Genomic DNA, 24,611 nt, shown 5'->3' with positions numbered 1-24,611 from the left:
AAAAAAACAAAACAAAAAAAAAAACATCTGAGCTGAATCGTTGTAGAAATGACGCATAGTCAAGCTGTTGTGGGTGTTTGATGCTAGTATTGCTTTGAAATGCCTGAGGAGTGTCTGTAAAATCATATGGCACCACAAACTCTGTCAGCATTCTGGATACTTTAGAGTCTAACAGAAAAAATTAAAGTGTGTCATCATCCTGCAGCAGGACAAACCTGCAGAGTGCTCCTCCATGACCACTTCAGAACAGCTCAGTGATCATAAAATCCAGCTGCAGCGGCCATTTGAGAAGCGGGATCTTGTAGTCAGTGACCTAAACCCAACTGAAACCTAAATGAGGACCAGAAAGGGTTCTGGGGATCTGGAGATATTCAGCATCAAGAAATGGACTTGTCACCATAACCTTAAAAACCTCCTCAAAACATTCACTAGTGCTTTGCACAAAGAACAACATTCAATGCTGATAATGGTTCTCAACTCAACATCTTTAATCCTGTTTATTCCTCTTATCCTCCTCTATCCTGAGATGAGGCTGCAGTGCTCTCAAACCCTTTCTACAACCTTAACAGCATATTTACCTCTCTCCAAAATATTCCATCTCTCCAAAATATTCAAATTTCTCCAATACATCCACGACTCTCCAAAATATTCCCATTTCTCCAAAATATTCCCATCTCTCCAAAATATTTTTACCTTTTTAAAATATTCCCTTCTCACTGAAATATCACCATCTCTCTACAATATTCTCATATCTTCTAAATATTCCCAGCTCTCCAAAATATTCCCATCTGTCCAAAGTATCCCCTTCTCTCCAAAATATTCCCATCTCTCCAAAATACTCCCATCTCTCTGAAATATCCTCAACTCTTTAAAATATTCCAATCTGTCCAAAGTGTCCCTTTCTCTCTGAAATATTTTCATCTCTCTAAAATATTCTCATCCCTCCAAAATATCCCCATCTCTCCAAACCCCTTAAAATGTCAGGGTTATTACACACAAAAATGTATTATTCAGTGACTACGGGGGCTTTAGTGCAAACTGACTGAGCTATTCTATACATTATAGATATTGGTAATAAAACTGACCATTTCAGAGTTTAAATCCTGAACATCATCTTCTCTGTGCAGCTGTGCAAACAGACCTATTTCGCCTTATTGGTCATAGTCTGGATCAACCACAATAAAGTGCACTACTGAGTCTTGCAGATTTACCACCTGACAGTGAAAGTCCATCACTGACCTCAAACATGCAGCTGATCTGAGCTGTGACTGGTTTGTACTGGTGTGTGTGTGTGTGTGTGTGTGTGTGTGTGTGTGTGTGTGTGTTTGTGGTGCAGTAACAGTGTGTTTTTGTGCTGTTAATTCTGCGCTAACCTGAAGCTCCGCTGGGCTAATGGGATCACTGCCACATTTATCTTCCATTTAAATGCTCATTACTTATTCATTTAGACATAATTAATCATTTGACACTGTGGTAATTTCTCATGCTTCTCATTCAGGCAAGTAATTTGCTTACGAGCAGATGGCACTCATCAGGAGTTTGTGTGATGCGCTGAAGCACACAGCAGAGGCATCATGGAGAATTCAGCTCAAACAGGAACATGCAGTCAAGATTCACGACAGTGAAGACAACACTCTCATTTCCCTCACTTAAAATCTGAGAAAACAGCAGAATGTCCACCTGTGTGTTTTTATGGTTTTGTAATAACAGTATTATACCATATAAAAGTTACTGATCACCCACAAAACTGAATAGATTAGATGCAGAAAGTAATAACATATCTGAGCTGATGAAATTTAGACAGTTTAAACTTTACAATTCCCTGAGAAACAACAAGTAATGACCAGATGAGCTGAGGACATTACTAAAGCTCATTTAAAGTGAAGAAAAAAACATAAACAATCCTGAAATTACAGCTCTCCAAATGCCTTTTATGGTATAATTTTCACAGAAAATAGCTTAGGTATTAAAGCTACATTGGACATGTAAAACTCCACAAATATCAATCAGAGAAATGCCACATAACAGCAGGCTGAGAAGATTTCCCTCCTGTGGAGAAAGTTCTTATAGATGGAAAAGATGATGACAAACATCAACCAATACAATGGAAAGATCAAAATGGGGAAAAATTAAACAACCTTAAGACAGTGAAGCTGCTGAGTCACCTTTACGGGTGACTAGCAGTTACAGTGACAACGACAAATTATCTCGAATTGTGTTTATCTTCTCAAAATGCATCTAGATTCTTCAAATGGTGCTGCACTTTATTTCAAGAGAAGAAAGCAAACCAACATCAGATAACTAAGGAGTTAATTTAACATAATTCCAAATTGACCAAATCAATCTACTAATTAATATATAATCATGCAATTCAGCCCTGTGTTTAACAGACTGCGAACCACAAACACTCAAATTCTAATAGACTGCAGCCTTTCTGAGGAGTGGGTTGGGCATCACAGTGTCAGTGTAATGCAGCCTGAATAGTTACTGACTGCAAGGCAAAATAAACAAGTACTCATTTATATTTTATTATTTCAAAACCTAATCGAATCATTCCTTGACCCTGGATTAGTTCATAGTTCTCTTCTGTTTATCTTGCACATTACCTTTTACACAAATATTTTTGTGCCCCTGGTACTCAAGGGGTACCTCAGAGTTCAGTTCTCAGTACCCTTCTATTTATAACAGACGTAAAACCTTAGCCTCAGGAGTACCACAGGGATAAATAATTGTGCACCTTTTATTTATAATAGAAAATATTCTTTGCCCAAATCATTCACCATTGTTGTTACTAAAGAGGATGAGTTCACGGTCCACTTCTGTTTATAACATACAGTGCTGTGATAAAATATTTGCCCCCACCTGATTTCTTCAATTTTTGCTAATTTGTCATTTTAATATAAAATAAAGATAACATGAATACACACAGTTCAGCTTTTAAGTGATCATTCTGTTTATTGAAAATAAAGATTCATTCAAAATCTAGACTATCAACATGAAAAAGTAATTTCCCCTATACCTGGTTGTGCCGCCCTCTGCAGAAACAACTGCAATTAAACATTTGTTATAATTTGCTATGAGTCTTTAACATCACTGTGGAGGAGATCTAGCCCACTCTGTTTTGCAGACTTGTTTTAATTTGGCTACAAAGGAGGATTTTCAAGCATAAACTGCCTGTTTAAGTTCTTGACACAGCATCTAAATGGGATTCAAGACAGACTTTGACTTCAAATCCTTCATTTTGTTTTCATTTTGAGTCATTCAGAGGTTGACTTGCTTATGTCCTTTGGATCATTGTCCTGCTCTCCAACTCAACTGTGTTTGAGCTTTAGACCATGAAGTGGCAGGCAGACATTCTCCTTCAGGATTTTGTTGTCCAAGTCCTGAAGAAGTAAAGCTGCCCCAGACCATCACACTACTACCAGGTTTGACTGTTGGTATGTTTTCTTATGGTGGGATGCAGTGTTAGCTTTACACCAGATGTGACAAGATCCATGTTTTCCAAAAAGTTCCACCTTTGACTCATCAGTCCACAGAATATAGTTCCAAAAGTCTTGGGGGCGCATCTAGATGTTTTTTGACAAGCAGTACAAGCCTTTTTGTTCTTTTTGGTCAGCAGTGATTTGTGCCTTGCAGCTCTCCCATGAATGCCATTTTTGCCCAGTGTCTTTCTTATTGTGGAGTCATGTACATTGACCTTAACTGAGGCAAGGGAAGCCTGCAGCTCTTTAGATGGTCATCTCGGTTCTTTTGTGACTCCCTGGATGAGTTGGTACGCTCTTGGCATAATTTTTGTCAGCCGGTCACTCTTGGGAAGGTTCAGTGCTGTTCCAAGTTTTCTCTGTTTGTAGATAATTGCTCTCACTGTGGTTTTCTGAGGTCCTAGATCCTCAACAATGGTTTTGTAACCCTTTCCAGACTGACAGAACTCAAAAACGTTCACATCTGTATTTGAATCTCTTCTTTAGAATGTACCATCATGTTTTCTGAGACCTTCTAGCTGCTTCATGTTGCCAGAGAGGTTCTATTTAAGTGCTGTTTAGATTCAGCAGTTCTGGCAGTGATCATGTCTGGCTGCGGATAGTGAAACTGAACCTAGCAGTTGATTGACTTTAGTTAACTGGTTGATTTAGCAGTTTTCTTTTTCTAATATTAAAAGTAGTTTGATTATCTGAAAATTCTAGTCTGACAAATATGCAAAAATTGAAGAACCTGGGAAGGGGACATATACTTTTTCACAGCACTACACGTCACCCATTAGACAAATCATTCACTATCCTAATTTCCAAAAGGGAGCTCAGGAATCAGTTCTTGGTCTTCTATTTACAATTGTACCGATTAATTCAATGCTCCTTCTACTGAAGAGGTTCCTCAGGGATCAATTATTGGGTTCTCTATATCATGACAAAAGTCAGAATAAGGCAAATCAAGTGAACCTCAGGGATCAGCCACTCTTCCAGGACGAAGCCAATGTGTGTGATAGCTTTATTTCGTGCTTATCATCTTTAATTTCAGTGTTTTGAGCTTTCAGAGGGGAACAACAATTTCATCTTCAGTGTTCTAAAAAAATTTGTATGTTTCAGTGTGTGTGTGTGTGTGTGTGTGTGTGTGTGTGTGTGTGTGTGTGTGTCCATGTTTCTCACCACTCGAAGTCGTAGAATGTGCAGATGCAGGATTCAGCTGAAATCACTCTGGGGCTGTCCGGTCCGATGGCACACTGTACACCTGGCTTCCTCTTCATAAACACCTGCCTCTGACCCATGACACACACATCCCCCTGACACACACACACACACAGTTGGCTTATGTGACCATTGAACAGTTTGTTGTATGTGGGAGGAAGTGTGGGGAGGAGTTTGTGAGGAGTTGGCACAAGAACTGGACCAACCAACCAATCCAGGATGAGCTATGAGGTTACTGGCATAAATAAACTTCTGAAATTCTGGAGTGTGCGTGTTCTCCTTGTGTCTGAATGGGTTTCCTCACACAGTCCAAACATGCAGTCAAGTTAATTATAGTTATTAAATTGCCCCTAGGAGTGATTGTATATTTCTGCCCTGTGATGGACTGGGGGCTGTCTCCTGCCTCCTGCACAATGAGCGCTGGGATAAGCTCCTGCTCCTCCCGATACCCAGGATGGTGTGCGGCTTAGAAGATAAATTAATGATTTAAATTTATTTGGTCTGATAGCAATAAATAAATAAATAAATAAATTTTATACTGAACATTACTTTAAGCTGCTTTAGCGTTAAAGATGTTTACATATTATGATCAGAAGAAAAGCTATGAAATAAACACATAAAACAATAATTGAAGAGAAGATTAACCCCTTAAAATCTCAGGCTTATTACATACTAAGGCTTATCATTTAGTGACTAAAGGAACGTCAAAGCAAATGGGCTGAGCTATTCTTACGACATAGGCATTTAAGAGATGAAGTGTGGAAGAAGCAGTAACTCAACATCCCTGTGTGTGTAACGTGTAAAACCTTGCTGTGTAGATGCCACGTCTGATAGTCTCCTTCAGTGCACTTTCTGCTCAATAAAGCGCTGTAATCAATCTTCACCAGCTGCCAATCAGACAGATAGCTGAAGTGTCCAAAAAACCTGAAATGCACAGTAAAAAAAAGAGAGAGTTACAGTGTTTCAGTCACAGTGTTGCAGCATAATAAGTGGAGTGTTACAAAATGGTCATAAAGAACTGTTACAGGTCACTAGAATATTAAAGGGGTACGGATTGTCATACCATTGTGTTATAGAGTGTTTTCTTGTATAACAGAGTAACAGAGGGATAATGAGTGTTATAGTTATAGTGGGATATGGAGCATTGCAGTTTTGTGTTACAGAGAAATAGAGGAATACAGAGTGTTACAGTATTGTGTTATAGAGTGTTATTGTGTTACAGAGTTGTAGAAGGATGTGGAGTGTTGCAGTATTATGTTACATGTTTCTAAAGGAATACAGTGTTACAGTGTTGTGTTACAGATTTATAGAGGGATATGGAGAATTATTGTATTGTGTTACAGAGTTTAAGGGGGATAAGGAGTGTTACAGTATAACGTTACAGGGTGTTTTGGAAATCTGAGAGTGATACAGTGTCCTGGAGCCTTTCTCAATGTTAATGAGAGTTAATGATTGTAACTGTTAAAGTGTTACAAAGTGTTACAAACACAGTGTATATTATAACAGAGTGTAACTGCGTAGAAGTGTTATGATCATACAACGGAGTAGGGACAATCAACAGATACATGTGTCTGTGTGTGTGTGTTTGTGATTTGTCTTACGTGATGATGTAATTCTGTGTGTGTGGTTCCATCAGAACTCCGTCCACAAACAGAGGAGTGGAGGAAAAACTGAACCTGTCCCAATGTCGTCCTTCATCCATACTGACCCTACACACACACACACACACACAAAATTAAATTATATTAATATAATCACCTTTGTCAACCTTTAACTAGATAGGGGTCTAAACCTGTACATGTATTTGTAACATTAAGCTCATTATGATCTAAACAGTAGTGCTGAATGATTTTAACAAAATCTACTATACAGTATTAGTGGTTTATGGAGTTTCATTTTGTATAACTGTAGTTAATACTATTGTATTGTACAGTATGACTGTATTGTATTTTATTGTATAACTATTTTTTATTCTATCATATTGAAAGTATAACTGTAATGAAGATTTCATCTTTATGTGCTAAAATGAGCTCCTGCAGCACATCTGGTGGTGCTTCAAGTATCTGAACATAGATAAAAGTGTGTACTCTGTTTCTGTGTTAGGTTTCTCTGTAGCAGTGTGAAGTGTGAAGATTAGAGGGGTGTAAATGTGCCCTGCGGGGTGTTCTGGATATTTTCTGATGTCTGAGGGTCAAACAAAGACGAGCCGTAGATCAGAACAGAGTGGACTCGGTATTCGTCCACTAACATACTGCAGCTTCAACTGACTAATGGAGTCTGACAGCAAAACGCAACCGACACAACCCAGAACATCAAAGCAGCATGAGAGTGTGTGTGAGTGTGTGTGAAGCCCATACATCCTGTTTCAAACCCTGAACTGCAATGTTGGGTTAAAAGCCCACCTGACTACAAAGCCCACCAAACACACATGCTGAAAGCACTCAGGTTGTTTGATATGGTAAGAAATTCTGCTGTTGTTGTTGTGAACTCAGGTGAACCAAACACGATATGCAAGCACACTCACCCACACACATATGCTGTGTATGTATGTTATGTGTGTATACATATATATATATATATATATGTGTGTGTGTGTGTGTGTGTGTGTGTGTATGGAGTTTGGAGTTTGGTGGAGGAGGGATAATGGGCTGGGGCTGTTTTTCGGGATCTGGTCTAGGCCCCTTAGCTCCACTGAAGGGTGATCTTAATGCTACAGCACACTGTCAGTTTACACAATGATATACTTCTTTGTGGGAGCAGTTTGGAAGCAGGGAAGACTTTTCTGTTCCAACATGACTGAGCCCCTGTGCACAAAGCGAGCTCCATAAAGACATGGTTTAAAGAGGTTGGTGTGGAGGAACTCCAGTGGCCTATACAGAGCCCTGACTTCAATCCCACTGAACACCTTTGAGATGAGAGCCAGATCCTCTCATTCAAAATCAACCCTCTCATTCAAATTCTCCTTTGGAGATCATGTGATCTTTATGATCAGGTTTAGCAATCAAACTTGTTCTTCTCTCGGCTGCTCCCTTTAGGGGTCGCCACAGTGGATCATCTGCCTCCATCTTGCCCTATCTACTGCCGCCTCTACTTTTACACCAACCATATCCATGTCCACCTTCACTACATCCATAAACCTTCTCTGAGGTCTACCTCTTCTCCTTCTACCCGGCAACATTCTTTACCCATTATATCCACTATTCCCCCTCAACACATGTCCAAACCATCTCAACCTGGCCTCTCTGGCTTTATCTCCAAACTGCTCCACCTTCACTGTCCCTCTGATCTGCTCATTTCTAATCTTGTCCATCCTTGTCACTCCCAATGAAAATCTCAACATCTTCATCTCCACCACCTCCTGCTTAGTCTTCTGTCTTTTAGACAGAGCCATAGTCTCCAAACCATACATCATAGCAGGACGCACTACTGTCTTGTAAAACTTCCCTTTCACTCTTGCTGCTATCCTTCTGTCACACATCAGCCCTGACACCCATCTCCACCCACTCCATCCTGCCTGCACCCTCTTCTTCACCTCTTTTCTACACTGTCCATTGCTCTGGATGGTTGACCCAAGATATTTGAAGTCATCCACCTTTACGACCTCTACTCCTTGCATCTTCACCTTTCCACCTGCCTCCCTTTCATTCACACACATGTATTCCGTCTTGTCTCTACTGACCTTCATTCCTCTCCTCTCCAGTGCAAACCTCCACCTCTCCAGATTTTCTTCCACCTGCTCTCTACTCTCACCACATATTACAATGTCATCTGCAAACATCATGGTCCATGGAGCCTCCTGCCTGACCTCATCTGTCAACCTTTCAATCACCATTGCAAACAAGAAGGGGCTCAAAGCTGATCCCTGATGTAACCCTACCTTCACCTTGAAACCATTTGTCACTCCAACTGTACACCTCACCACTGTCTCACTATCCTCATACATGTCCTGCACCACCCTAACATACTTTTCAGCTACACCTGACTTCCTCATACAGTACCACAGTTCCTGTCTTGGCACCCTATCATATGCCTTCTCTAGAACCACAAAGACACAATGTAGCTCCTTCTGACCTTCTCTGTACTTCTCTACCAACACTCTCAACGCAAAAATTGCATCTGTGATACTCTTTCTGGGCATGAAACCAAACTGCTGCTCACTGATCTGAACCTCTCGCCTTAGCCTTGCTTCAACAACTCTTTCCCATACCTTCATGGTGTGGCTCATCAACTTTATACCTCTATAGTTACTGCAGCTCTGTACATCACCCTTGTTCTTAAAAATGGGGACCAGTACACTACTTCTCCACTCATCAGGCATCCTCTCACTCTCCAGGATTTTGTTAAACAACCTGGTTAAAAAGTCCACTGCCTTCTCTCCTAAACATCTCCATACCTCCAGAGGTATGTCATCTGGACCAACTGCCTTTCCATTCTTCATCCTTTTTAAAGCTGCCCTCACTTCCACCTTACCAATTCTCTGCACTTCCTGATCCACTATCTCTTCCCCCGTTGTCCTCCTCTCTCTCTCGTTTTCCTCATTCATTAGTTCTTCAAAGTACTCCTTCCATCTACTCAACACTCTCTGTTCACTCACTAGTACATTTCCCTCTCTATCCTTTATCAGCCTAACCTGCTGTACATCCTTTCCAGCTCTATCTCTCTGTTTAGCCAAACGATACAAGTCCTTTACTCCTTCTTTACTGTCCAGCCTCTCATACAGCTCATCATAGGCCTTTGCCTTTGCCACCATTCTTTTCGCTATGCGACTAGCCTCACAGTACCCCTGCCTACTCTCTGGTTATCCCACTTTTTCTTAGCTGCCTTCTTCTTCTGAATACTCTCCTGGACTTCCTCATTCCACCATCAACTTTCCTTGTCTTCTTTCCTCTGACCAGACAAAACACCCAATACAGTTTGCCAGTTTCTCTCACCACCTTAGCTGTAGTTTCCCAGTCCTCAGGTAGCTCCTCACTGCCCCCAAGGGCCTGTTGCAATTTTTCCCTGAACTGCCTGCAACCATCCTCCTCCTTCAGCTTCCACCATCTAATCTTTGGTTCTGTCTTCACTATCTTCCTCTTCTTTGTTTCTAATCTCATTCTACAGACAACCACCCTATGCTGCCTTGCTACACTTTCCCCTGGTAGCACTTTACAATCTCCAATCTCCTTTAGGTGGCATCTCCTGCTAAGGATATAATCCACCTGTGTGCACCTCCCTCACCTCTTGTATGTCACCCTGTGTTCTTCCCCCTTCTGAAAATACATGTTCACCACAGCCATTTCCATTCTCTTTGCAAAATCTACAACCATCTGACCTTCCGCATTTCTGTCTTTCACACCATACATACCCAGCACCTCTTCATCCCCTCTGTTCCCTTCATCAACATGTCCATTGAAGTCTGCACCAATCACTAATCTCTCCTCTCTAGGGACACCATCTACCACTTCATCCATCTTACTCCAAAATTCCTCTTTCTCCTCTAACTGACAACCAACCTGTGGTGCATATGAACTGACCACATTCAAAATTACACCATCAACCTCCAACTTCAGGCTCATGATCCTGTCTGACACTCTCTTTACATCCAGAACACTTTTCACAAGCTGTTCCTTTAGGATTATCCCTACTCCATTTCTCTTCCTCTCTACACCATGACAGAACAGTTTGAATCCACCTCCAATGTTCCTGGCCTTGCTTCCTTTCGATCTGGTCTCCTGGACACACAGAATATCTACCTTTCTTCTCTCCATCATGTCTGCAAGCTCTCTGCCTTTACCAGTCATTGTCCATATGTTCAGAGTCCCTACTCTAACCTCCACACTCCTGCCTTTCCTTCTCTCTCGTTGCCGTCTAACCCGCCTTCCTCCTCTCCTCTTTGATGGTCTTCAACCTACAGTAGTCCAATTTCCAACCTACAGTAGTCCAATTGACTATCTAATCTGGTATGGCAATCCTATTTGTGATCCGCATGATAGTTTTGGCACAAGTTTTGCACCGGATGCCCTTCCTGACGCAACCCTTACCATTTATCCGGGCTTGGGACCGGCACCAGAAGTACACAAAGTACGCCCCTAATGGCTGGTTTAGGTTTAGCAATCAAACTAATGTTACTTAATTACTGAAGGTAATAAATACATTCTGATTAAGCTTATTTTGTACTTTCATAGAACTACAACACAATGCACTGATATTAAAATGGAAACAAACCACAGACTGTAGCCCATCTGTTTCTCTGCATACTTTGCCCTCTGCCTACTTTACGCTGCCCACAGGATGCTGTTGGCTGGATGCTTTTGGTTCTCAGTCCAGTAGCGATACTGTGGTGCTTAAAAACTCCAGCAGCACTGCTGTGTGTGTGTGTGTGTGTGTGTGTGTGTGTGTGTGTGGGTGTGTGTGTGTGTGTGTGTGTCTCACCATAAATGCTGTGTTGGTACTGAAGCCTGAGTTACAGCCATCAAAGCTCCTCCATGATCCAGAAACCACACACTGTGCTCATCTTCAAACACCTACACACACACACACACACACAGCAGCAGTTACATCACCGCACATTATCATTAATTACTACTGTTGTAATTGTTTGACTGGATTAAGATTATATTAAAGGGCCCATTTCTTCTGTACTTCTTGTACATCTTCTTTTTGAGGTTCATTTGATTTTATTTGCCAAAAACAATCAGAATTAGTTTATACACAATCATTTAATATCCTATATTACAACCCCAAATCCAATGAAGTTGGGATGTTTTGTAAAACATAAATAAAAAACAAATACAATGATTTGCAAATCCTTTTCAACCTATATTCAATTGAATACACTACAAAGACAAGATATTTAATGTTCATACGGATAAACTTTATTGTTTTTTGCAAATATTCACTCATTTTGAATTTGATGCCTGCAACACGTTCCAAAGAAGTTGGGACAGGGGCATGTTTACCACTGTGTTACATCACCTTTACTTTTAACAACACTCAGTAAGCGTTTGGGAACTGAGGACACTAATTGTTGAAGCTTTGTAGGTGGAATTCTTTCCCATTCTTGCTTGATGTACAGTTGCTCAACAGTCCGGGGTCTCCGTTGTCGAGTATTGCGCTTCATAATTCGCCACACATTTTCAATGAGAGACAGGTCTGGACTGCAGGCAAGGCAGTCTAGTACCTGCACTCTTTTACTACGAAGCCACGCTGTTGTAACACGTGCAGAATGTGGCTTGGCATTGTCCTACTGAAATAAGCAGGGCATCCCTGAAAAAGACGTTGCTTGGATGGCAGCATGTGTTGTTTCAAAACCTGTATGTACCTTTCAGCATTAATGGTGCCTTCACAGATGTGCAAGTTACCCATGCCATGGGCACTAACACACCCCCATACCATCAGAGATGCTGGCTTTTGAACTTTGCGCTGATAACAATCCGGACAGTCCTTTTCCTCTTTGGCCCAGAGGACGCAATGTCCATGATTTCCAAAAACAATTTGAAATGTGGACTCGTCAGACCACAGGACACTTTTCCACTCTGCGTCAGTCCGTCTCAGATGAGCTCGTACCCAGAGAAGCCGGCTGCGCTTTTAATTTGCACTTGTAGATGGATCGACAAACTGTTCACTGACAGTGGTTTTCTGAAGTGTTACTGAGCCCATGTGGTAATATCCGTTACAGAATGATGTCGGTTTTTAATGCCATGTTGCCTGAGGGATCGAAGGTCATGGGCATTCAGTGCTGGTTTTCTGCCTTGCCGCTTGCAGAGATTTCTCCAGATTCTCTGAAACTTTTGATGATATCATGGACTGTAGATGATGAAATCCCTAAATTCCTTGCAATTGCACGTTGAGAAATGTTCTTAAACTGTTGTTCACAAAGTGTTGAACCTTGCCCCATTCTTGCTTGTGAATGACTGAGCCTTTCAGGGATGCTCCCTTTATACCCAATCATGACACTCACCTGTTTCCAATGAACCTGTTCACCTGTGGAATGTTCCAAACAGGTGTTTTTTTTTTTTAACATTCCTCAACTTTCCCAGTCTTTTGTTGCCCCTGTCCCAACTTCTTTGGAACGTGTTGCAGGCATCAAATTCAAAATGAGTGAAAATTTGCAAAAAACAATGAAGTTCATCCGGTTGAACATTAAACATCTTGTCTTTGTATTGTATTCAATTGAATATAGGTTGAAAAGCATTTGCAGATCATTGTATTCTGTTTTTATTTATGTTTTACACAACGTCCCAACTTCATTGGAATTGGGGTTGTATATCTCTTTATTATATCTATTTATAATATAATATCTCTTTATCCATAGTGTGAATGAACTACATTGCTGTAGCTGTGCAGAAGTACACTGCTGACGTGTGCAGAGCACGTTAACCGCAAGGCCGCCAGACCTGATGGGATCCCTGCACATGCTCTCAAAGCCTGTGCACATCAGCTGGCAGGAGTGTTTACAGACATTTTTAACCTTTCTCTCTCACTCTCAGTAGTTCCTGTGTGCTTCAAACTGGCCACCATTGTGCCAGTTCCAAAGTCAGCCAGGGTAAATAAATGGCGAGCGCCTGGTTGCTCTGACCTCCATCATAAGCAAGTGCTTTGAGAAGCTGGTCAGAGACTTTACCTGCTCCTCACTACCTGCCACTCTGGACCCACTTCAGTTTGCTTACAGAAAGAACAGATCCACTGATGATGCGATAGACCTGACTCTACACACTGCCCCCTCCCATCTGAACAAAAAGAACACGTATGTGAGAATACTGTTTGTGGACTACAGCTCAGCATTCAGCATTCACCATCATGTCCTCAAGGCTTGACGTTAAGCTCAGGATCTGGGTCTGAACAGTCCTCTGTGCAGCTGGATCCTGAACTTCCTGACGTTCCCATGCCAGGTTCCCATCACCTCCTCCTCATTGACCCTTAACACCAAAGCTCCTCAGGGCAGTGTGCTCAGCCCTCTCTTGTACTCCCTGTACACCCACAACTGCTCAGCCAGACAGAAGCTCCAATGTCATCATCAAATTTGCAGATCACACCACAATTGTTGGCCTGATCTCGAATGAAGGCCTACAGAGAAGAGATCAGCTTTCTGACACTCTGGTGGCAGGAGAACAACCTCTCTTTCAATGTCAACAACACCAAGGAGCTCATAGTGGACTTCAGGATGCAAGAGAGGGTGCACACCCCCATCACCATCAATGGAGCCACGGCAGAGAGGGTCAGCAGCTTCAAGTTCCTCAGTGTTCATATCTCAGAGGAACTGACATGGAGTGAACACACCACACAGGTGGTAAAGAAGGCACAACAGCACCTCTTCCACCTCAAGCGGCTGACGAGGTTTGGCATGGACCCCTGTATCCTCACAACATTCTACACATGTACTGTGGAGAGCGCTCTAACAGGCTCCATCACCACCTGGTATGGAAACTGCACTGCCATTGAGCGGAAAACTCTGCAGAGGGTGGTGCAGACAGCTCAGCACATCACCGGGGTCCAGCTCCAAACCTTTTGGATTTATACACCAGCCACTGCCTGAGGAAGACCAGGAGGATTCTAAAGGACTCCACCCACCCAAGCCAGTGTCTGTTCTCACAGATGCTGACCGGGAGGAGGTACAGATGAATAAAGTCCAGAACCAGCTGGTTCTGAGACAGTTTCTTCCCCCGGGCCATCACGCTGCTGAACAGCCAGTAGTGCTGGTGTATCGGTCTATAGGCCTGTCACTGCACCTATGCACAGTCACAATGGACAACCATGGACAAACACCACCTCATCCACATTTCATCAGACTCACTCTGATCCTCTGCACCTTCAATCTAGCAAATCTGTACTTACACATATAGATTGACATACTTGTACTTACATCTTATATCCATACCTTCTGGAATCTGGAAGCTTTCTATATCAGTATCCTATCCCTGTGTACCAGCATTTCTTTTATTATCTACCTCAGACTAACTGCACATAAGGAATATAACAGCATGTTTCATAGTCTTATTTCATAACTTATTACTGTACTTAGTAGTGCAATACTAGTATATATATATATATATATATATATATATATATATATATATATATATGTAATCAGTGTATATATATGTGTGGGGCTAAACTGCTATTGGCTGAATGGGTGGGGCTAAACTGCTGTAGGCTGAATCTGTGGGGCTAAACTGCTATAGACTGAATGGGTAGAGCTAAACTGCTGTAGGCTGAATGGGTGTGGCTAAACCACTGTAGGCTGAATGGGTGGGGCTAAACCGCAGCAGGTCAGTCCGAAATACAAAACACTGATCAATAAATCAGAATATCTAAAGTTATTTTGTGGGAAAATATCCCAGGGTGAAAGCAGCCAAACTGTAATGGGGTTTTGGCCCAAATATTGCTGAGCACTATCATTCGGCATTTATGCTGAAGCTGCTCCAGAGAAGGAGAATATTTACAGTAATGAAATATTAAATTTTTACAGTCTCTTTACACAGTTCACTGTTTTAAATTTCCTCCTTGAACCTTCAGGACCTCAGTCAGCGTTACTCCACTCTAACCGCTTGTTCTGCTGAGCTTCTGCTGGTAAATGACTGACCATCATAATAAAACCAGGAATATAGTAAATAACATGTTATAATATGAAATGAAGGAAATTTCCACGTTTTCTCGATCAGCAGTGACTGTAGACAGTAAAGTTGGAGATCTCTGCTGTAAAGTTTTAAAGGTCTATTGAAAATATGCAGACATCAGCAGAGAAAATGTTCTCGTATTATGAAGGTGATGATACATAATGCATGTATCGATATCTCAGCGTGGAGAGAAAAATATATATGTTTAAATAGGCTGATGAGATTCATGGCAATTTAATTTGTAATATGTGAAATATTGATGCAGATGACACTGGGATGGTGTGAGAGTCAGATGGGGGTGAGGCTCAGTTTAGGAATGATTTTGTTTGAAAAGATAAGGGGAAAGCAGAGAGGGAAAACAAACAAATTAGAACTTAATGTTTATAAATATTGGGAAATATGTTCATGATGAGCTTTTAGGAGCTTATTATAACATAAATATCCTATAAACCTGTCTGATTATCTAACATCTTTTTCTGCATCTTGTTGTGGAGAACAAAAGATGTAGACAATACAGAGAGACATACAGTCCTAAAGATGGTGCATGCCTAAGCAGTTCTCTGCAATTATTCAGATTGATGGAGAGTATGTTGTGTATGGCACCAAAAAGGGTTCTGTTATTGTTACAATGTCAAGCTTATAATAATAGCAGAACCCTTTTGATGCTACATAGAATCAGAAGAATAGAACCAGTTAATCCTGCACTGTGTTGGTTAATTGGGTAACTGTAAAGCACCACTCAACTGAGCTGTTTACTCAGCCATTGGGGGGCTGGACAGTGTTACTGGATTCATTTATTTCCTTTCTGATCTCACTTATGAAACATCTGTTCTGTCTTTTCACACCATGAGCAGAATGCCATGAGCTTTTGGGATCTCTGATATTTTATATTTTTTATAATCTATTTGCTATTTTGTTGTGTGTATTTGGTTGTTTTGTGGTGTAAAGTTATAATGTCCGTTAACTATGTTCAGGCACTCTCCAACAGTCACTCCATTCAGAGTTTAAATATCTTTTTAAAATATATTTTAGCGTTTTGGTATTTGCTGTCAAACAGAGCATATGAAGTTGTGTTTGTTTACCAGGTTTAGCAATCAGTGTGGGGACCTAAACCTGTTTATATGTAGACCGCACGCTGGTCCCCATAATGTAAGTCATTAAATTTTAAGCTGAAGACATGTTTTAAGGTTAGAGTAAAGTTAAGGCTATAGTTACGATTAAGGATAGGCTAGTAGTAGTTCTGGGGAAGGTTTGGGATAGCCTCTGGGAAATGAATGGAAGTCTATTTAATGTCCCCACAACTGACAGAAACAAACAACAAACATATGTGTGTGCATGTGTGTGTGTACCTGTCTCCAGGTATTTCCTGCATCGGAAGAAATGAACATGCCAGAATGTGTGAAGGACAACTCGGGTCCAACATTACCTGAAAGAATCACGGACACACAACAGAGTTTTAATTAGCTTGAAATTAAAAAAACAAACAAACAAACAAAAAAACAAAAACATACATGCGATCACTCTGGCCATGTCTAACCCACAGCAGTTCATGATTCACATTCGAAATTCTGTGTGTGTGTGACCATAGGCTGACGGTGATGGTGACAGACATGTATGAATTGTCATTCTCACCTCTGGCAATGATGAGTCCAGGTGCAGTGTGTTTGGTTAGGATGGTATCAGGTGTGTAGGGGTTCTCAGACATCTGCAGGTGAAGGTGTAGGGAGCAGGATGGCTGCACACACACACACACACACACACACACACACACACACACACACACAGTTACAGCAACCAGACATGAATGAAAATAAAGAACAACTGGTCCAGAAAACTCCTACTGTCAGTGTAGTATAATTACACACAGCTCCTTCAACAGCTGGAAACATCAGGAGAACACAGCTCTCACCATGATCGAACTGCTTCAGTCCTGCTTTAACATTTTACTCCTCAAATTCAGGTTCAAATTTACCTTCACTTTCCCTTAAAAATTGCAGTGATAACATAAAGTGTTCATGTTTAAACAACAAGATGTCAGCACAGAGTATTGATACATACGAGATCTGTAACCTTTAAAAAAAATCTGTGTAAATTTTTACTACAGCTGCTGTTTAAGTTGGTGAAGTTTCTGATCACCTTTCACCCCCAGAGTGACACTGTTTATACCTACTGTGCGTAGTTAGTGGGTGGGGCTATGTGCAGTCAATGGTTGAGGCTATGTGTGGTTAGTGGGTGTGGTTTAAGTGCAGTTAATGGGCGTGACCATACACTTTTCATGATAATCTGCAATCTTACTAAAATCTAAAGTTAAATTCAGGTGTGTTGTCGAGTGACATAGTAGTCCAATTTAGTGCCACTTAAATCTTGAACATGGTTCCTATCAAACAGAGCCCAGTTAACTTGGTTTATCAATGTTCTCTGTTTGTTTGGGTTTCGTGTTTTTGTTTAATTTCTTAAATTTGACACACACTTTATCTGCTCATCTCCTCCTCACACTGTTACACTGCTTCAGGAGTTTATTTAGTCACTTTACACATTGAGCAGAAAACACAGAAAAACCTGATTCATCTCTTCACACACACAGATTGATCAGCAGAGTGGACACAAAGCTGGTCTCATCCTCATCCCTCAGCATATAATGAAAAGTCATTAAACTTCTCGAGATGTGCTGATAATTAACCTCAATTGTTTAATTCCATTCTTAATTGAAGTGTGTAATCTCGGAGGAGCGAGACAATCATCAGATATGAGCACAGAGAGAAAAAACACGTCTTAATTAAAACATCACAGAGAGAGAACGTCCTTTATTCAATCAGAGAGACAGAGAAATCAAATTACTGCTGCTGGACTCTTTTGTCAAGGTTGAGATTTACTGCTGTGGTGGGCGGAACTTATTGTGGGTGTGGTTTACTGCCACAGCAAGCATGATTTATAGCTTATAGTGCATGTAGTTTACTGCAATGGTGGATGTGATTTACTCTGCGGTTTAATATTATGTTTGGAGTGGTTTAACACTGTGGTGGGCAACTCAAGTTGTGTTTGTGGTTTAATGTGGTGTTGATTGTGGCGGATGTGGTGGGTGTGGTTTAATGTTATGGCAGGTGTGGTTTAATGTCACAGTGGGTGTGATTGAATGTGATGGTGGGTATGGTTAAATGTGATTGTGAGTGGGGTGGCTGTGGTATAATGTATAATGTGGCGGTGTGTGTTTTAATGTTATGGTAGGTGTGGTTTAATGTGGTGTTGGGTGTGTTTTAGTGTTATGTTGGGTATGGTATATTGTGGTGGTGAGTGTGGTGTAATGTGGTGATGGGAGTGGTAGGTGTGGTATGATGTGGTGGTGAATGTGGTGTAATGTGGTGGTGAGTGTGTTTTAATATTATGGTAGGTGTGGTAACATGATGTTGGGTGTGGATTAATATTATGGTGGATGTGATAGATTTAATGTCATGGTGGGTGTGGTTTAATATTATGGTGATTGTGGTTTAATGTGGTAGTGTGTGTGTTTTAATGTTATGGTAGGTGTGATTTATCTAGTTGCTCTTTGTGCAAGTTGTAAAAGAGATCTGGTAAGTGCATTACATTACATGTTTGAGTGGAACAGATGAGAAGCTACTGATCCACAGCTCAGGCCAGACTGTAACTGCTTCTGGAGAGCTTTATACATGTTTTGATTGTTTCTAGATGTCTCACTGTTAGCGGATGTAGGCGTGGATCAGAATTTTGGGTGTAGTATAACATGATGGCAGCTGCTGTTTAATGCAGTAGGTGTGGTTTAGTGATTGGATGGGAGTGATTTATTGCTATGATGGTTGTGGTTTAATGCAGTGGTGGGCATGGTCTGTGAAGTCCAGCTATTCACCGACCAGGCTGCAGCTGATGTCCTGTCCAGAGGTGTCTTTGGCCGGTGCAGGCAGTAAACTCCACGTCTGTCCCTTGTTGTAGGTGATATACGTTTTCATCTGATTATCCTCCTTCTTATTGGCTATCAGCATCCCATTCACTCCGCCAACCTGCACATACACACACACACACACACACACACACACATACATGTTTGTCTTGCTATACATATGAGGACATCCATATATTTCTGTTGATTTCTGAGTTACTGTAGTTAAATAATACTACATCTAAATCTAAACCTAGCCCTAACATTAACTTCAGTATCCAAAAGGCAAAAAAATTTTTTTGCTCTTTTAGTTTTCAAATAAAAAAAGTAATTGTGATGAAAACAACACATGTCCTCACTTGAGCAAAATTTTCATATAGTCCTATCATAGCAAGGACTTGGGGTCCTCACAAGTATACAGGAATAGAACACACACACATACACACACACACACACACACACACACACACACACACACACACACACACACATATCTGTTGTACTGCTTTCATGACACTAACAATTACATTTACTCTATAAACAGACCTCAAAACTTCATTCTGTTTTCATTTACCAGATACTCAAACCCAACCCTCATGTTTCTACTTAAAAATGGACGAGTGAATGATAATTACTGAAATCAAATGTTTTTCATATTAATATTTTCATTTTGAGATATTTGATAAAATTGTTACACCATTTCATTCCTCCCCTATTAGCTGCAAAGGCCTCAACTCTGAACAGCTGCTACTGCAGTTCTTTGGGTAGTGCTGTGTGTCTTTTAGCCTCTAGATTGGGAGGAGAAGAAGTCCAGGTGGCCACTCATGACAGAACACACTAGCAGGACAGTTAGCAGAGTTAGCAAGTGTTGGCTATTTTCGATTTTCAGAGTTGTGCTCCTTTCAGTTAGGAGCATCACCTAGTATTATCTATTTTCAGTCATCTGAGTTATCAAGTGTTAGCTCCTTTCATTTAGCAGCGTTAGTTAGCATTAGCTATTTTCAGTGCAAAACACGTGACCGTTACATACCTCAATAACATCTGACTGCAGAACACACCTTTTAAAAGTTTACTATGAACAAAGCACATCTTGTAAATCTAACTTTTTTTCTTGTAATTGTCAACAACGAGCAATTTAGACCACAGTAATAGCATAAATGTGAATGACTGTCACGCCTCAGGCGGACTCGGATGCCAGCTCGGACTCCATCTCCCAGACAGCATCGGGAGATCACATGACTTGGGACGAGCCCCCGTGTCACTACCAGCGCTCGCAGTTTCCCGATTACTGATCTGACGCACCTGTACAGGTTGACCTACTGGGACACTATTTAAGACTGGTCCAAAGAAGGGTTCGCGGAGAGGTATTGCTTCTCAACCACAAGAACATACTGAGCGATTTCTTTATCTCCTATGATTTCATGTTATGACCCTTTTCTCTCGTTCCTACCGACTTCGTCTTTTGGATTCACCCTTTTGTGCTTTAGGTGGCGGTTTCTGGCTTTCTCGTGTTTGGACTTGGAACTGGTTTTGTGGATTGCGTATCTAGTTATCTTCATAACTTCCGCGTTTGTCTCTCCCCTGTCAAGCGTTACAATGTCTACAATGACAGACCTTATAACCTTCTACCAACATGAAACCTTCTTTATTCTTCATTTATATAAAGTTTTATCTGTGCCCTAGAAGAGAAAAGGTTTTGCCACCTCAGTCTACAATGAGTGATATAAACCATTTAACCAACTATGATGACAAATACACATTTTCCAGTGTCTACAGTAAGCGATACACTCCTTACGGATGTCCACAATGACCAGCAAGTCTCCCGCAAAATGAGAGATGCACACCTTGTAGACGTCAACGATGAGGTTTCCGGCGGCTCCGCGGCTCGTTCGCATGTTGGGCAGTGAGCGGGTGAAGTAAACTCCAGGGGCATCGGAGATATAGAGGCTGTACGTGTCGTTCTCGTTCCACTCTTGAACTGCTGCCAAAACCTGACCGTCATCTGTACTGATAATGTGCATGTCCTACACACACACACACACACACATACACACAGTCTGCAGTGGGCTTTGTTAAAGTTATACAGTGTTGAGTTCACAAGCAGAGACAATCATATGTGTATGTATTAACCCAAACCTAAATGTATTAGTTGTACCCACATAGGTAATTCTGAAGTGCCTGTAATTGTAAAGGTGTAGTTTTAAACAATCAGAGATCACTGTAGATGCTGGTGTAGGTGACTGCATAGGTGATGATGTAGGGGATAATGTTGGTGATTGTATACTTGAGGATGTAAGTGATGGTGTGGATGAAGGTGATTGTATAGATGAAGGTGTAGGTGTTGATGAATGTGATGGTGTAGGTCACTGTAGATGACTGATGCTATTGAGTGTATGTAGGTGATGGTGTAGGTCACTTGGTAACAGCATAGATGACTGTTGGTCACTGCTGGTGACATTTTAGATGATTGTGTCTTCTGGTGTTGGTTGGATGTAGGTGATGGTGTAGTTGATAGTGTAGATAGATGATAGATGGCTGTTGGTGGCATAGATTTACAAACATAGAAAATGATAAACTTTATAAATTTTATCATTTGGAAAGTTCAGTTGAAACAAAAGTCACACTTGCCATTGGGTTTATGTCTATGCTGTAGGTGATGGTGAAGGTCAGTGTAGGTGACTGTAGATGACGTGTAGGTGACTGTGACTGTTGGTGTTGGGTGTATGTTGGTCATTCTGTAGGAGGTGGTGTAGGTAAAGGGGTGGCTCGTACTTTAGGGAGGCAGTATTTGGGAAGCTGGATGTGTTTGAAGGGTCCTCGTTGAAATGACACAAAATAGGTGGTCCGACCTGCTTTAGTCAACTAAACACACACACACACACACACACACACACACACACACACATACACAGAGGAAACAATGAGAGACAAAGAACTGTTAGACACAAAAGTATTCTCATCAGACTCAATCAATTCACACACACACACACACACACACACACACACACACCCACACACACACACACACACACACCCACACCCACACACACACACACTCCATCAGCAACACTTCACTGATTAGAGGAAAAACACTCTGTGCGTGTGTGTGTGTGTGATTCTGATCGATGATGTGTGAATGTGGTGTGTTTTCGGGGTGTGTAGTGGTCTTTTCCTGAGGGAGTGTCACACACTCTCATTCACTCACACACACTGGTTGTGCTGTTCAGATCGATACACTCATTATTCTCCGTCAACTTAAATCCAGACACTTCAACAACGAAAGTCAAAACAAAGTCACCCACAATCATCACATACTGATATAGAATCAGCTTCTTACACACACACACACACACACACAAACACAGGAGATGAGATGTAAGATAAGAAATAAATGAAAAAACATGAATTTCCAGTGAGGTACTAATACTAATGATAAATATGTTATTAACATATTTATTATATTCTAATGTTCTGCGCTTTATCCTAATATGAAATCAGTTATTTCAGACATAATTTTTGTTTGTGTGTCATTTAATATTGTCTACTTCTGCATTATAAAACACTATAGAACAGAAAGACACATTTTAGCACATCATAGCACACTATAGCACAGTATGATACATGCTTTTTAAGGTGAGTTATCCAAAAAACGTAAATATACACACACACACACACACACACACACACACACACACACACACACTATATATATATATATATATATATATATATATATATATATATATATACACATACAATTAAATATACGTACATAGACATAGACATAGACACACTCAGACACACTATACACATATACAAACACACACAAACACACACACAAAACATATACACAACTACATTTGTACACACACATACAGACACACAAACACACACAATCTATACACACAGTTACACACACACACACTTTATATACACAATTACATATATGCACACATATAGACACACACACAATCCCTATACACACACAGTTACACACACACACACACACACACACTCACACACACTATACACACGTATATACAAACATACACAATTAAACACACACTACAGACACACACACAAACACCCACACACACACACTACATATACACAATTACATATGCAGACACACATACAGACACACTCACACACACTTTACACACACTCTCTGTACACACACAGTTACACACACACACACACACTATATATACACAATTACATATACGCACATACATATAGACACACACACAAACACACTACATATACACAATTACATATGTACACACAGACACAGACACACACACACACAATTAAACACACACTACAGACACGCACACACACACACACACTATACACACTATACACACATACAGACACACACACACACACACACTATACACACATACGGACACACACACAAACAGTCTTGTTGCATGTACATACACAAACACACACACACACACACACACTATACACACACTGACACTGTCTCTGTGTGTGTACCTGTAGGAAGATGTATTCATCCTGCACCACTAGCGAGTTGGTATCAATCCTGCTGGTAAATGGATACTGCCTGTTTCCCTCAGAACACCTCTGAGCTCGACACGTTACATACTGCATCACTGGAACACACACACACACACACATTAACATATGTGTGTTATAACTAGACTCAGTTCATGTCACCCATATTTAGAGTCATTTAATTATTCAACTCAGTTTACATCACAATACCTACATTTAGAATCAGTTATTCATTCAACTTATTGAGAAACTGTAGAACAGATTCAGTTCATATCACAATACCTATATTTGTCACGGTTGGCTCCTCCCACCACTCCATGTGCTCCTTTGTTTTGGTCTTCCATGTGCGTTTGTTTTGGTTTAAGTCCTGCCCCTCATTTTGTAACTCCGCCCCTGATTGTTTGCACCTTTCCCTTGTTTTCCCTGTGTACTGAAGCCCTGTGTTTGCCCCTTGTTTTTGCCGGTCTTTGTTCAATGTATTGGTCTTTGTTTGATGTTTGCTTCGTTGAACTCTGTTTGTTGTTAGTTCTATTCTGGTTTATGTCAAGTCTGCCCCCCGATCTATCCATGTTGGCTCTATGATCCTGGATTTGTCCCTAATAAATCGCGCTTATCTCAGCATATGCGTCCACCTCCTCGCTCCGCGTTACAATATTTAGAGTCAGTTATTCATTCAACCTAATGAGAAACTGTAGAACAGACTCAGTTTATATCACAATATCTACAATTATATTGGGATATTCATTGGAAATTAAATTTATGTTGCATGTGTGTGAAAGGTCACACTGTTAGATTAGTTCTGGTGGAGTTTTTGTGTTTAGGGCTGAACTAGGCAGATGGTCACTAGCTTCAGCTGTTTTAGCATTGCTAGCTAGCTAAGTTAAAGCTGTAGCCTGCAGCACTAGCTACTGCAGC

The 24,611-nt window shown here is 40.9% G+C and overlaps 1 protein-coding gene across 2 annotated transcripts in view; it reads right to left on the bottom strand.

The window, feature by feature from the left end:
- sorcs3b (sortilin related VPS10 domain containing receptor 3b) overlaps positions 1-24,611 on the bottom strand; it is a 137,407-nt gene that overhangs the window by 32,198 nt on the left and 80,598 nt on the right. For both annotated transcript variants that reach the window (XM_017708828.2, XM_017708829.2), the window contains exons 7-16: positions 23,676-23,794; positions 21,945-22,034; positions 21,017-21,196; positions 19,147-19,293; positions 16,913-17,015; positions 16,630-16,706; positions 11,097-11,188; positions 6,284-6,391; positions 5,489-5,606; positions 4,644-4,777 (exon numbers count right to left, since the gene is read on the bottom strand). In XM_017708828.2, coding sequence (XP_017564317.1) covers positions 4,644-4,777; positions 5,489-5,606; positions 6,284-6,391; positions 11,097-11,188; positions 16,630-16,706; positions 16,913-17,015; positions 19,147-19,293; positions 21,017-21,196; positions 21,945-22,034; positions 23,676-23,794 — 1,168 coding nt within the window. The remainder of the gene's footprint in view (positions 1-4,643; positions 4,778-5,488; positions 5,607-6,283; positions 6,392-11,096; positions 11,189-16,629; positions 16,707-16,912; positions 17,016-19,146; positions 19,294-21,016; positions 21,197-21,944; positions 22,035-23,675; positions 23,795-24,611) is intronic.

Source organism: Pygocentrus nattereri, chromosome 10, assembly GCF_015220715.1.
Source record: "Pygocentrus nattereri isolate fPygNat1 chromosome 10, fPygNat1.pri, whole genome shotgun sequence".
Taxonomy (NCBI): Eukaryota; Metazoa; Chordata; class Actinopteri; order Characiformes; family Serrasalmidae; genus Pygocentrus; species Pygocentrus nattereri.
The sequence above is the reverse complement of the archived record's forward strand: the minus strand, read 5'-3'. Positions and strand labels throughout refer to the sequence as shown.